General features: G+C 31.4%; 1 protein-coding gene and 1 long non-coding RNA gene across 2 annotated transcripts; one reads left to right on the top strand and one right to left on the bottom strand.

The window, feature by feature from the left end:
* Positions 1-2,618: 2,618 nt before the first annotated feature.
* On the top strand, positions 2,619-4,600 carry LOC135847521 (uncharacterized). Its single transcript, XR_010559187.1, has 2 exons — positions 2,619-2,754; positions 2,878-4,600. It is a non-coding gene; the product is annotated as an uncharacterized LOC135847521 (long non-coding RNA).
* LOC135847520 (uncharacterized) lies at positions 2,748-5,661 on the bottom strand. The gene is made up of 2 exons (XM_065367078.1): positions 5,508-5,661; positions 2,748-3,277 (listed from the first exon to the last, which is right to left on the bottom strand). Exons 1-2 carry the CDS (start codon positions 5,520-5,522, stop codon positions 2,858-2,860), a joined length of 435 nt encoding a protein of 144 aa, XP_065223150.1. The 5' UTR covers positions 5,523-5,661; the 3' UTR covers positions 2,748-2,857.
* Positions 5,662-12,624: the final 6,963 nt, after the last annotated feature.

Here is a 12,624-nt window from a genome sequence, read left to right as displayed (position 1 = left end):
TTTCGCCGCCGCTCGGCGCTCACTGTCACCGTCGCTGTCGCGTTCCTCCTCTTCTTCTGTAGGTTCATTTTCATTTCATTTTTCATCGCGGTTTTGTTCGTAGTTGTAGCGTTGGTAAATTTGTGCTGTAATTTGTTAGCAACGAAATTTTTTTGCGTGTTAAATTATTCAGTATCCATTGTTCTTGGTAATGTATTTGTTTCATATTTCTTAGTATTTTATTTAAAAGTATTCTATATCGTGTCCGTAATTATGATATCCGTTACGCCGGACAGGAGTGTTTTTTGTCACGTGAGTTTTGAGTCGATGAAATCATCGTTTTCTGGTAATTTTGTCATTTTACATAGTTAAATAAATATGGGTTTCAGTCGCAATCTCACATAAATGCAGAAATTATCGTGTTATATATTTTTCAATAAGTCTGTTGTAGAAGTAGAATGCTATTTGAAGTAATTTCAGCAGCATACGTTTTCGTCGTTACCAGGATTATTGATAATTTCATTACGTGCTGTACATGTGATTTCATCTGCGACCGGCGGCCTTCGAAGATTTGCGCACGTGGGCTTGAAGAATACAAGTTGATCAATATTGAAGATGAAATGGTCGATTGTGGTAACTCCACACCAATGGGATTTTTATTATCGTTCCCATTGCAGTGCGAGTTCCCGTAATTTGTCATTTATTTACGATTTTACGCCAGCCGAAACGGATATTTGTCAATTTAATTTGCATGCATCGAGATCTGGTAACTCCACCACCATTGGCACCATCTCTTGTTGAAAGCCAATGGTGTGAGAGTTCCCTTACCTCCTTTGCTCAGTTTTCATCTTGAACTTTTGTAAGTTCTGTCTAAATACTTGTTATAAGCTATGGAAGTAATTTTCTGCGTACAATGTAGTTTGAGCTTGTATTCAATGTGCTGTGTATTGCTAACAATATGCTTCTGGTAATTATTTTCATGTCCAAATTTAAGTATATCGAATGCTAATATTTTTGTTATCAATTGTACTCTGTTCAATTTCGTCCTAAACGAGATTTGCATGCGATGATTGGGTTAAAATCTATCATTTAACCGTATTTATTTTTAGTTAATTTTAACTCGTATTATGTCACAAATTAATTATATTCGCGTTGCATGTAGAATACCGCTTATTATTACGATACTGTCGAAATAATTGACATTCATTTCGCGTAGCAAACGCTAGTCAAAAATATGATTCAAATTATTCCGGCGAATACGTCATCGCCGAAATGATTCACAAATTAATTTTTAACTGATTGAGCCTTGGATTACGTAGAGGTGCCTACCAAGAAACCCTTTCGTTTGTTCGAAGCTGCATTAAAAAAACGCTTTCACGAGAAATATTTTAAAATCACGTTTAAGTTCATTGCCACACGACGATCTATTCATGGCCACAGCGTCTCGTTTTCGTATTCCTTTTGTGCTGAAATCATCGTGTGAAATAATACGCTATACTGTCGGCTAACGTCGCCTTCAACTTGTTAAATTTTTTTGTCTATTCATCAATTTGCCATTTCGTAAGGTTCTAGTATATGCATAGAAGTTAACGGATGCTAGAGTTCAACAATCTTTAACGAGCTAACTTTAAGGTAACATTCTAGAGCTTTGTTTCAACGTGACATTTCTTTTGAATTTATTATTGTTTCGAGAGAAAAGTACACTGTAACTACTTTCAATATAGCTTACGTGCGCCGAAATTTCAAATCGTTGCATTGAAATTTTATTTCGAGAGTATCCAGACGAATAAATCTATTGACGATATGGTAGTTGTAACGTGAACTCGTAAGTACGAGTATTTTCGTACAATATGCTTTCTGGTTCAGAAATGTACACATTAAACGTTCTCTCTGTATATTTAATCTTTATGTTTATAGATAAATTGATGATGCGTTTCCGCGATAATGTTTACGTTATAAAATTGAACACTTGTTGATTAAATTTACACTATTGTAAATCACTCATTCGGTTTCGGATGTGCAGCTTTCTTTTGACAGGGTCTTCATTATCAATTCATTCAAGCATGACCGTTAGATATATCTTGTATTTTTCGAAGCAGGTTTATTTATGCGACAAATTACAAACAATGGAATACTATTTCAAGGACGTTGCACAAAAGAGATGATACAGATACAAGTAATTACACGATTAAACCTTAAAATGATATTTTGATTAAACCCTATAATCGAATTAAATGGTAAAAATTTTGAATCATTTGATCTCATTGTTAATTTACCGTAATACACACATCGTTTGGTTTTTTTTGCAATAATAAAAAGTTACACGACAATCGAAATCCATGTAGGTAATTTGATCCTACAACAATGAGTTCATCGAAAGTAACAGTAAGTGTTACACAATACCTACCATTCTAAACTGGAATGCTGTCTGTGCATTATTCCATTATTATAATCGTCTAATCGATAACATATTATTTGTATTATCGCAAAAATTTTTACCTCACACCCACCGAGATAATGTCCATGATAATAATTGCTCCACGTTGATTAACACTCAGAAACGTAGAATTTTCAGTAGGATGTTCTTTGTAGAAGTAGGTTCTCAAGGCGAGGTTATGCGAGGGCGTTCAAAACCATGAATTTTGCAGCTTATGATGTACATGATCAGTCGATACAGATGGTATAGAATATTGGAACCAATGGAAATGAAAAATTAGCAGTCGAACGAATCGAAAAGTCATGCCGAATAATTATCAACTCGTACCTACCTGTGTGGTGAGAAATCTCCGCTCCTATGTTAATTTGTTTATTGGATATTATTGATAAAAAGATTATTGTAATATGTAAATCGTTCGCGAGTATTTTTTGATATCACATTCTATTCTGCTTCTGCCTCAGGTGCTGCAGTTTGTTCTTCCGATTTCGAATCAGAATCAGAATCGAAAAATGAAAACGAGAAGAATTCGTCGTTGAAGTCCATTCCTCCTTCGGATAACTTGGTTTTAGTATGATTCAACATTTCATCTATTTCTCTCTCAATACTGCTAAACATGTCTTCGAGATCTTGCATAAATGATGAATTATCAGCAGACCAACGAAATTTTATTGGCGAATTTTCCATGCTGGCGATTTTTCTCAATTTTTCTATTTTTTCAGGAGGGATTAATTTGATAGGCGATGACGAAACGACGCTTTCTACATCTCGTTTTGAAATCTTGTTCGGTTTTTCATCGCTGCTGAATGGACTTGTTTGTACATTGAAGATCAACAGAACTTCGATAACAATAAGTGGAGTAATCTGGAAATCAAATGTTGAATTTATTAGCATCTAGTAACTCTAACTGTTATGTGTGAAACAATCATGTGTTAATTATGATTTATATTACTCGAATATGTTTTAAATATGAACGTATAGTTAGGTAACTGATGTACTCTTTGTAGTACCTATTTACGGTATTCTTGAATCATCGTAGGTAACTAAACGCGAAATATTTACTGAGAACGGAAAATATTTTTTTTCACTTCGTGGCTTTGTTTATTTGAATAATTTGCCGATTATTACGTCGAATTGTTTGGCATCTCTTTAATTTTTGAAGTATTCGAAGTTCATTCAACTACCATAGACGGCAAATTTTTTCACGTGTTGTGGAGGGGATCCCAAGGTTGCTGCTTCTATCGTTCTATCTTCATTTAGAAAAAAAACTTGTTTTCCGATGAAAATTTTAATCTGATTTTCAACACTGTGCGTAGAAAATTCGTTTCTGTTGGATTCACGTTTTGATTGAAAATCAAAATATGCCTGTTCAAACTTTAATTTACGAAGGAGATTATTATTTCTATCTTTTTTTTTGTTACGATTGTTGATGGTTCAACTGAAATTTTGTTTGTTGAAATCGGAATGAATGATTCAACGTTACGATGTTTTAATAGATGACTAAATAATGATAAACCTTTGTAGTCATAAACTCTGATGTTATAACAATTTTGATGCGTTATTACCGTTGATTCATAATTTATGACGCCTAATGGCTCATAACTACTTTCTATATTGAAAAAAAAAGGTTAGTTGAACGAATTATTGAATGCTAACCATCACTGAAAGTAATTTTAATAAAATAATATTGCGTTTACTATTAAATTCAAGTTATGTAGTTTCATTGAATAATGTATTTTCATGGAACGAATATTTTGTAAAATGTTTATGTGAGCCTTATCACTGATTTTTGAAGCAAATGAAGTCTTGAAGATGTGAAAAATATTAGAATTTTCTATCATCTTAAAACGTGCTCATCATTTTTGAAAATGTTCTGATTTGATATCATAAGTCTAACATTGTAATTTTTTTTCACAAATTTTCAAAAATCGAAAAAAATATTGCTTTTTGTTAAGCTTGCCAATAAGTCTCATTTCGTGCAAAAATCGCTTTGAATTGTATCGTTTTTTCACGAAATCTTTCAAAAAGTCTCAAATTTTATTCCCTAAAATTACCCAAAAGTATCGTTTTATTTTAAATTTTTTTTGTCGGAAATTGTCAAAAAGGTCTTGCCTTTTCACAAAGTTGGAGAAAGTATTTCTTAAAAAAAAAAAAAAAAAATATGTAAAAACATCATTTTTTGCATTTGGCGGCTTTGGCCAATAATTTATCAAAAAGTCCCACTAAGGAGTCTTCTTCTTTTTTTTTTTGTTGCTAAAATTGTGAAAGTCTTGCTTTTTATCAAAAATTATTGCTGTTTAGAAAAAAACGGTTAAAAATTTATATTTCACAAAGAATTCCAAAAATGTCAACTTTTTCTAAAAACTGAACAAAAGCCTCGCTTTTTTGCCAGAAATTGCCAAATAACCTTCTTCTTGCTGAAATTGTCAGTTTCACTTTTTGCAAAAAATTGGCTTTTCGCCAGAAACTGCAAAAATGTCCGTCTCGCTTTTTCTGCCACACAGATTTTCAAAAGAGTATACTTTTCAATTTGAATTGTGTTCTGTTTCTTTTTCTTTTTTGTTGTTGTAATTTTTTTTGCATTAGAACATTTCACTCGCGTATTGTCATTTTTTGGTTACTTTTTCGAGCTTTTTGTTGCTGAAGTTACTTTTTTTTTTGGAGAAAATTGAGTACGAGTACTGTTATTTCAACGTAGTATTAAAGGTCAAGATCTAAAATGAGCAATAATTTTGGAAGAGTGCTAGGCCCATTGAAAGTTAATATTTGAGCAAATTTAAGCGGTGTAAAATTGGAAGTTCTACGTATTTCGGAAGGACTCAATTCGATGATTTTTATTATAAGAAATAAGATTTAATTAAGTTTTAGAAGTGATTCTAAAATTGATTAGGTATACGAAAATAGACCTTTGAAAAATTGGTTCAAATTATCATTTCAAGTTTGTTTCATTTTTAATATAAAAACAAATAATCTCTCAATTTTTGCGAAAAACGTTCCTCTTTGTGAAAACAGATGCAACGTTTCAGTTTTATTAATATTATGTATATAAATACGATTTCTAAACTAAATATTATGAAAAATAATGCGTACATACCTTAAACCAAATCATCTTCAACTTCACTGCTCACTGTTCATTGAATCAATAACTGTCAGTTGGCTCAAAACAATATATATTAATCCTCCTCGATCGAAAAAAAAATGTTACGGATATTCAGATGCGTATACGTTTTAATTTTTTTCATATTTAATCCAACTTATTGTATAATTGTTCAATGTCAAAATTATTAACGCGTTAAGCATATAATTTATCGGATTATTCGATTTTATATTTCCTTTTTTTTTCATCGTGGATTTTTAAAAAAAAACACTTCGTGCGACATAAAAAGTTGAAACCATCTATAAAATGAAGAGAAAAACAGAAAAAAAGAGGTAATCTTTAAAATGGATTACTGATGTAATTTCGCCGCACGAGAATAATGAGAAGGGAACCCTTTTTATGAAAATTTTTATTATGTATAAAAGAGAAATTATTATCATTGAAACGCGTTGGTAAATGACAATACTGTGACCAATTTACATCGTGGGGATTTGTTATATTTTGTTTGTATTAATTTTATTTCTTCATGCAATTTTACTTCCTTCGTTAAAACAGTTGTTAAAATTCCAACTGGGAATATCGTGAATTTTTTTACATTCGTTGACGACAAATTTTTGTCTTGTTTTTTTGGTCACGGGTATGGTGGAAAATTAAATTATATCTAATTTACGAATATTTTTCGTTTGTTTGCGTGTATTTGTAGCGTTTAGTCGTAACTTTTTATCTGGTGAGATTTTCTTTCTTTTTTACTTTTTTCGCTCCTTCGAATACCTAACTCGAATTTATATCAAACTCGTTCGCTGTTTGAATTCTCTTTTAGTTAATTCGCCTCGAAGGTTGAAAATATTAGGCGGAGGAAGTTAATAAATCAACGTGTTTTGAAAAATTCGCCAGCCGAGATGTTCCTTCCGGTATCTAATCAAGTGTGAAATTTTTCTCAACTGTGTAAGATTTTTACCTTCGTTTTCATTTTCATATTTTTCAGTAGCATTTCCGGAATGGTGCATATCCTTGTTGATATTTGAATACGCAGCTTTGAATTTTTAGTTCTTTGTTTCTCGACAAAGAGGAGTGAAAGGGATGGTTTCAAATTTTATCCTCGTAAAACACTATCGATTATTATTTTATAATAGAAATATTAAATTTTTGGATTAGTTGCTCAGTTGACCGCACTCGTTAGTCAAAAATGTGTCAATTCAAGGGTGTTCCATACTTCAACGTCAAACAAACTGCAAACTACTATAATTTTCGCAGTTTTCGGGCGCTTAAAAACATTTCCACATTTTTCTTACCCTTATATAGGTACGATTACCATACAGTGTTTGCGGCTTAAGGGTGAATTATTGAAATTTTTATTCATATTTTGACGTCGTTTGCCTCCATATATGTACTATGATACCCTTAAAACTACACGATGAAAATAAATAACCTAACTGGATTTATTTTTAGCACCTCTTTCGTTCGTAATATCGTAAAAAGTATAAAATTTAATACTGCGACGTCGATTATAATAAATCAATTTCGAAAAGCAGAATTTGACTACACAGTACTTGGGAGTTATGTTTATCTGGTTCATCCTTCGATGAAAAAAACATTATCAAGACTTTGAGATTTCAGACACGTTTTTCGTGACAACGCGAAGTACATTTATAAAGATTTAAAATTTTAACTACTCGTTGTATGCGATTCTCGTATGTACAGTTTTACAAATTGATAGATGAATGTTTGTATATTTTTCTTAGAATGGAATTTTTATTTTTGTAAGTTATTATGGACATTATAAATTTTTTTTGGGCCGCATGACGCACGAAGTTTTGCATTTTTTTGAGTATTAGCTTAAGAGAATAATTTCCAATTTGAGAAAATGTTTTGAAATGAATTTTAAATGTAGAATAGGTATTGCATTATTGCATTTAAATTTGATTTATTATGAAATTGTTCTCGAGGACAAACGAAATAGTGATTGTGTATTATTTTGTTTTAGGTACCTATTATTTTAAAATAATATGATATATTATGGGACTGGAGAGTGACAAGGATCAATCCAGATAATCACCAGATGAAAAAAATAATAAAACGACGCAAAAATGAGTTTTTAGAATTTGCCTGGCTATATTGCTTCTACTCGAATGATGAAAACTTGGAAATATTTTTCATTTTTGTGTTGAAATGCCTGTGAAAATTTTTTAAAAGTTGAAAGCAATCTAATTTTGTAAATTTCTGATAAATACCTAATTTAATTTAATTAGGTATTCAATTCTAAAAAAAATATCCATGTTTTTAAAATTCAAAGTAAATTTTACTTTTTCTAAAATTTTATTCGAAGAGGAAGAAATACCTACGTACCTAGCTATTTTGTGCATAAATTTTTCATGCCTTAGTCTCCAACGTTACTAAATTTGCCGATGACCTTTTCTTTTCTGGTTAAAGTTGTAAGTCTACTGTCGCCCTTAGGAAAACTTATTTTCAACAAATATGTATGTTCATCCATTTACTGGACCTGAATTAGTAATGCGACAAAACATCGTACGACATTTTCATCGTAAATATAATTTCATTTTAATAACTCTACGACATAATTTTACCATTTGAAAAGTTTTCCTTGGAGCTTTTAACGCACCCACTTTTAAAACTTACAGTAATGTTTCGGTATAGACACATTAGTCTACCTTGCCTATAAATGCTGGCATTACATAACATTGATCACTTCTACAGCATTTAAGTTTAGTTTTATTCAACTTACTCGGTTTATATAAATTTTAGAAAAATTTACGACATTACGAGGTTTTCCGTTCGGGGCTAATAACACGATCGCAGGTATGTAATTTAAAGGCGTTTTAAAAACGTTATGCTTTTAACACATAAAACTGGCAAGTCTCTGGTACTCGATAACAACTCGCTTTCGAGATTTATAAAGCTCTCGAATCATACGCGTAAAAAGCTTTCACCAGATAATGTTTACTTTCAGTATGTAACATGTTGGCGTAATGTGAAAAGTTGAGAGAAATTTTCATTTTCAACCCAACTTTCTTACCTCCATTACATGTGTTCATTTCGTTTTTAAAAAACACCTGCGTAATCCTCGTCTGTGTATCAAGTTTTCAGCGTTGTTAAATAAATTGCATACTCGTTTTCCTTATTAATTTCGTATGTCAAACGAATTGCCTAACTTGAATTATATTAGGTGTTTTCGAAAATGAAAAATTATGTCGAAGTTGCTTCATCTACAAAACTTGAAGTGAAGTGAAAGGAAACCTGAATGAGTGGTGATGGATTCAGGGAGGGATTTACGACAGCATTTTTTTTGCATTTTCTGAGATTACTCATTTTATTTTATCTGGTTATAGTAAAAATATACTCGAATCTTTTATAGGTACCTAATGGGTTTTTAAGACGAAAATTGTCAAAAAATTTCAACGGATAATTTTTAAGTTTTTTCCATCCATGCGTGAAATTAACATTTGAGCCTTTTTAAAATTCTAATTTATTTGCATTACCAATGTAAAATAATGAAAATTTTCAATCATTATTCTGAAGCTTTTTGCGAAGGCTTTAAATTATGCCCTGTAGACTAATACATCTACTTCTTATGCTCCCAACTTCCCTTCTTTTTGTTTTTTTGGAAAATTTTCAATTTTTGTCACCAAAATTACCTACCTTATTATTACCTTATAGACGAATTAGGTTTAAAAGTTAGCTAGATTAATAAATCATTTCACTGAACCATTATTTATCTGTGATGCATATTTAGCAATACGACTCATCAAAAGTTCATTTTTTCATTTTGAGAAAAAAATTTATATTTATACCTTATCGGAGTTGCGAGTTTGAAGGCTCAATTTTCAGGTAAATAATTGACTGTTCCAGTACTTAATGTCGAATTCAATTTTATCTGAAATCATCTAACAAGGATAGTACACGAATGAGAACCGATAGAAGATCCCAAAACACATCAGTAGCCAAAATTTAAGGCTCTGAAATTCATTATATCGGTTCAAATATGGCAATTCTATTTCAAGGGTGGCCAAACATTTATACTAGAGTTGACACGATACGCCGGTAGACGCAGGCGTACAGGCATCAGACGGATTATTCGTATAGCGTGTAGAAAAGAAATTCGGCAAGCTTTTCGAATACTTAGTTGGTACATCCCGCGGATCATGATGAGACATTACTAATTATGAGATTTCTGTTCGTGCCTAATAACACGATCGCAGGTAATTTAAAGGCGTTTTAAAAATGTTATGCTTTCAACACATAAAATTGGGAAGTCTCCGATACTCAGAACAACTCGATCGCTATCTGCATCAAAGTGTCCATTTTTTCATTTTGAGAAAAAAATTGATATTTATCCCTTATTGGAGTTGTGAGTTGTGAGTTTGATGGCTCAATTTTTAAGCGAATAAGTGACTGTGCAATTCAAAAAATTTGCAATAATGTCGAGTACAACAATTTTTACTAAAAATCGTCTAACAAGGAAGTATGGCAACCTACACAAAAATGTCTGAACAGAAAGTGAGAACCATTTAAATTTGAGATAAGAAAATATGGGAAAAAATAAAAATTTTACCAAATTGACCCAGAAAGCTGGGTTTGTATCCTATTTTCGAATTCCTGAGTTGATTGGTGAAGGTTTCGAACTGTTTTGGAGACACCAGCAGATTTTAGAATTCTCCTGTGTTCGAATGAAGGCTGTAAGTGGGGTGAAAATGGAATTCGGCAACTACAAACTCGAATTTACTAACTTTATTGATTTAAATACCGGTTTCAAAAATATTTTTGCGTATGATTCAAATCCAAAATTTTATCTACAAGTGATTAAGGGTACTTATTTTTCAAAAAAAAAAAAAAAAACGAGAAATGAAAAAATGAAAATTTGCTGGAGGCTCCAGGACAGTTCGAAACCATCACTAATCAATTCGAATGGACAAAAATGGGGTAAAAATCAAATTTCATATTTCTAGGTTGATTTGGTAAACTTTTGTTTTTTCCACATTTTTTGGGAAAAAAATAGATTTTTAAAAATTTGCCAAATATTGAAAAATCAATTTCAGCTCCTGAAATGTTCGCTGATTGTGTATTTTGGGGTCTTATATTGATTTCAGTTTGTTCAGTTCACAAATTTTTTGTGCAAGTATTGATATTTTTTTTGCTCGGGTTATTGCTGAATGTTTGTAACAATCTTCAAGCGTTTTTAATGGCTTTGTCATTTCAATTAATTTCAACAATAACTGTCGACAATTTTAAATCTTACATGATTTTATTGAAATTTTATTACCTTTACCTTTTTTGATCATTTTCGGGGATTTTTATGCCGAGTATTTTTCTATCAATTTTTAGTCATATTTAACTAGCTTCGAAATATTTTACCCAATTTTTATGCAATTTTTCGTGTTTTTATTATTTTAATGAAGATATTTGTAAAATTGCATCCCATTTTAAAAATATTATTTTTAATTAATTTCAGCAACTACGTAAGTATTTGGGTCATTCCATGTCAACTCAACCAAAAAAGGCGATTTTGAAAGTCATTCTTTCGAAAGTTTCACCCAAAATTGGGGGTGAGAGTGCTCCCCCTCCATCAAGAGATCCTATCTCGAAACTTGAATATTTCGAAAAAGCATTAAAAGGTACATCTATGGAAATTTTTTCAAAATTTTAAATGGTAGCTCCCACTTACAGCGCCATTTGAAAGTTCAACTTTCAACTTTTGAAAATTTCAAAATGCTTAAAAAGTTCTAAATGCAAAGCATCTTTCCAACTGTGAAATCAGTTTTGATCAAAGTATCATAGTTTTGGAGGAATGGGCTGCCGAAGTTGAGTATCTCGAGACAATGTGAAAATAATGAAATCCCCCCCCCCCACCCGCCCCCTGAAGGGACTGGGACCAAACTAATTGCGGGGTTCTTACTTACTGGATGGGTATATATTGTAAAAAAAATTTGAGCGAAATCGAAAGACATGACACATGACTCAAAAACGTTGGTTGAGAGTTGACATGGAATGACCCATTTGTTATTTTTTTAGTATACTTTTTCAGTATTTTGCTTAAATTTTGCAATGCTTCATCAACTCGAGTCGTTTTAAACTGATTTCATGACACCTTGAGAAATTTTTTTCGTATTAGGAAAGTTTATTGATTTTAATGCTGGTTTTTTGGTTTTTATGATAAGATGTTGCATCCAAATACCTACTTCAGTGTGTACCTATTAATGTTGATTCAAATTAGATAATCCAGGTTTCAAAAAAAAGTTTAACCGATCGAATCAGAATACTTTATAGGATCTACCTACCTAAATATCTAATGAGGTTTTGGTAAATATTCAAAAAAGTATGCCAAACCGTAGGCAATCATTGGATCGAATGAAATAGTCGAAAGAGCTCATACACAAACACTCCATCGAGACAATTTTTAGTCACTGAATTTTAGTTTTTAGTTTTTGGTAAATTTTTTAAATTTAAAAAAATTCAAAATGAATAATTGCCTATTTCATGGAAAAATACCTACCCTATTTTCGACTTTTCAAATCGACTGGTGCTGCTTTTGCGCTCTTTTGCAGTCTTCACTGCCTTCTGTGGATTTTTATATTTTCCTGTTTTAAAATTCATTCCAGTTCTTCTTACGATTATTTCTCTAAGATTGGACAGCCTAAAAATGAGCTGCAGAAGACTCTAAAAGTGCTCAAAACTATCAACCATTGATTCGACAGATCAAAAATAAAATCTAACCTCAATTTTATCCAATCATGATACTTTTCACGCTACGTTAGGTAGGTATACTTTACCCTATGAATTCACGAAAATTACTCTAAATTCAAAAATTAAATTCAACATCTGAAATTCGGCTTGGTGGCGTATTTTCAGACGCTTTCTCAAACCACAACAATGACAATTTACTGCACACTATTGAAAAGAGACAATACTTACTTGCATGTATAAAAATTTTTTAAAAAATAGGTACCTACCTATATCAATTTTTTTTTGATTTTTTTACAATTTTTATGAATATTTATGTAGAATGAACACAAATTTATGGGAAACAGGGAACTTTTTCTTACTGCTGAGCAAAAATCTAGGACACCCTGTTTTTATTTTCTTTTTGTTCATTTTTATT

Source organism: Planococcus citri, chromosome 5 (genome assembly GCF_950023065.1).
Source record: "Planococcus citri chromosome 5, ihPlaCitr1.1, whole genome shotgun sequence".
In the NCBI taxonomy this organism is placed as follows: Eukaryota; Metazoa; Arthropoda; class Insecta; order Hemiptera; family Pseudococcidae; genus Planococcus; species Planococcus citri.
The sequence above is the reverse complement of the archived record's forward strand: the minus strand, read 5'-3'. Positions and strand labels throughout refer to the sequence as shown.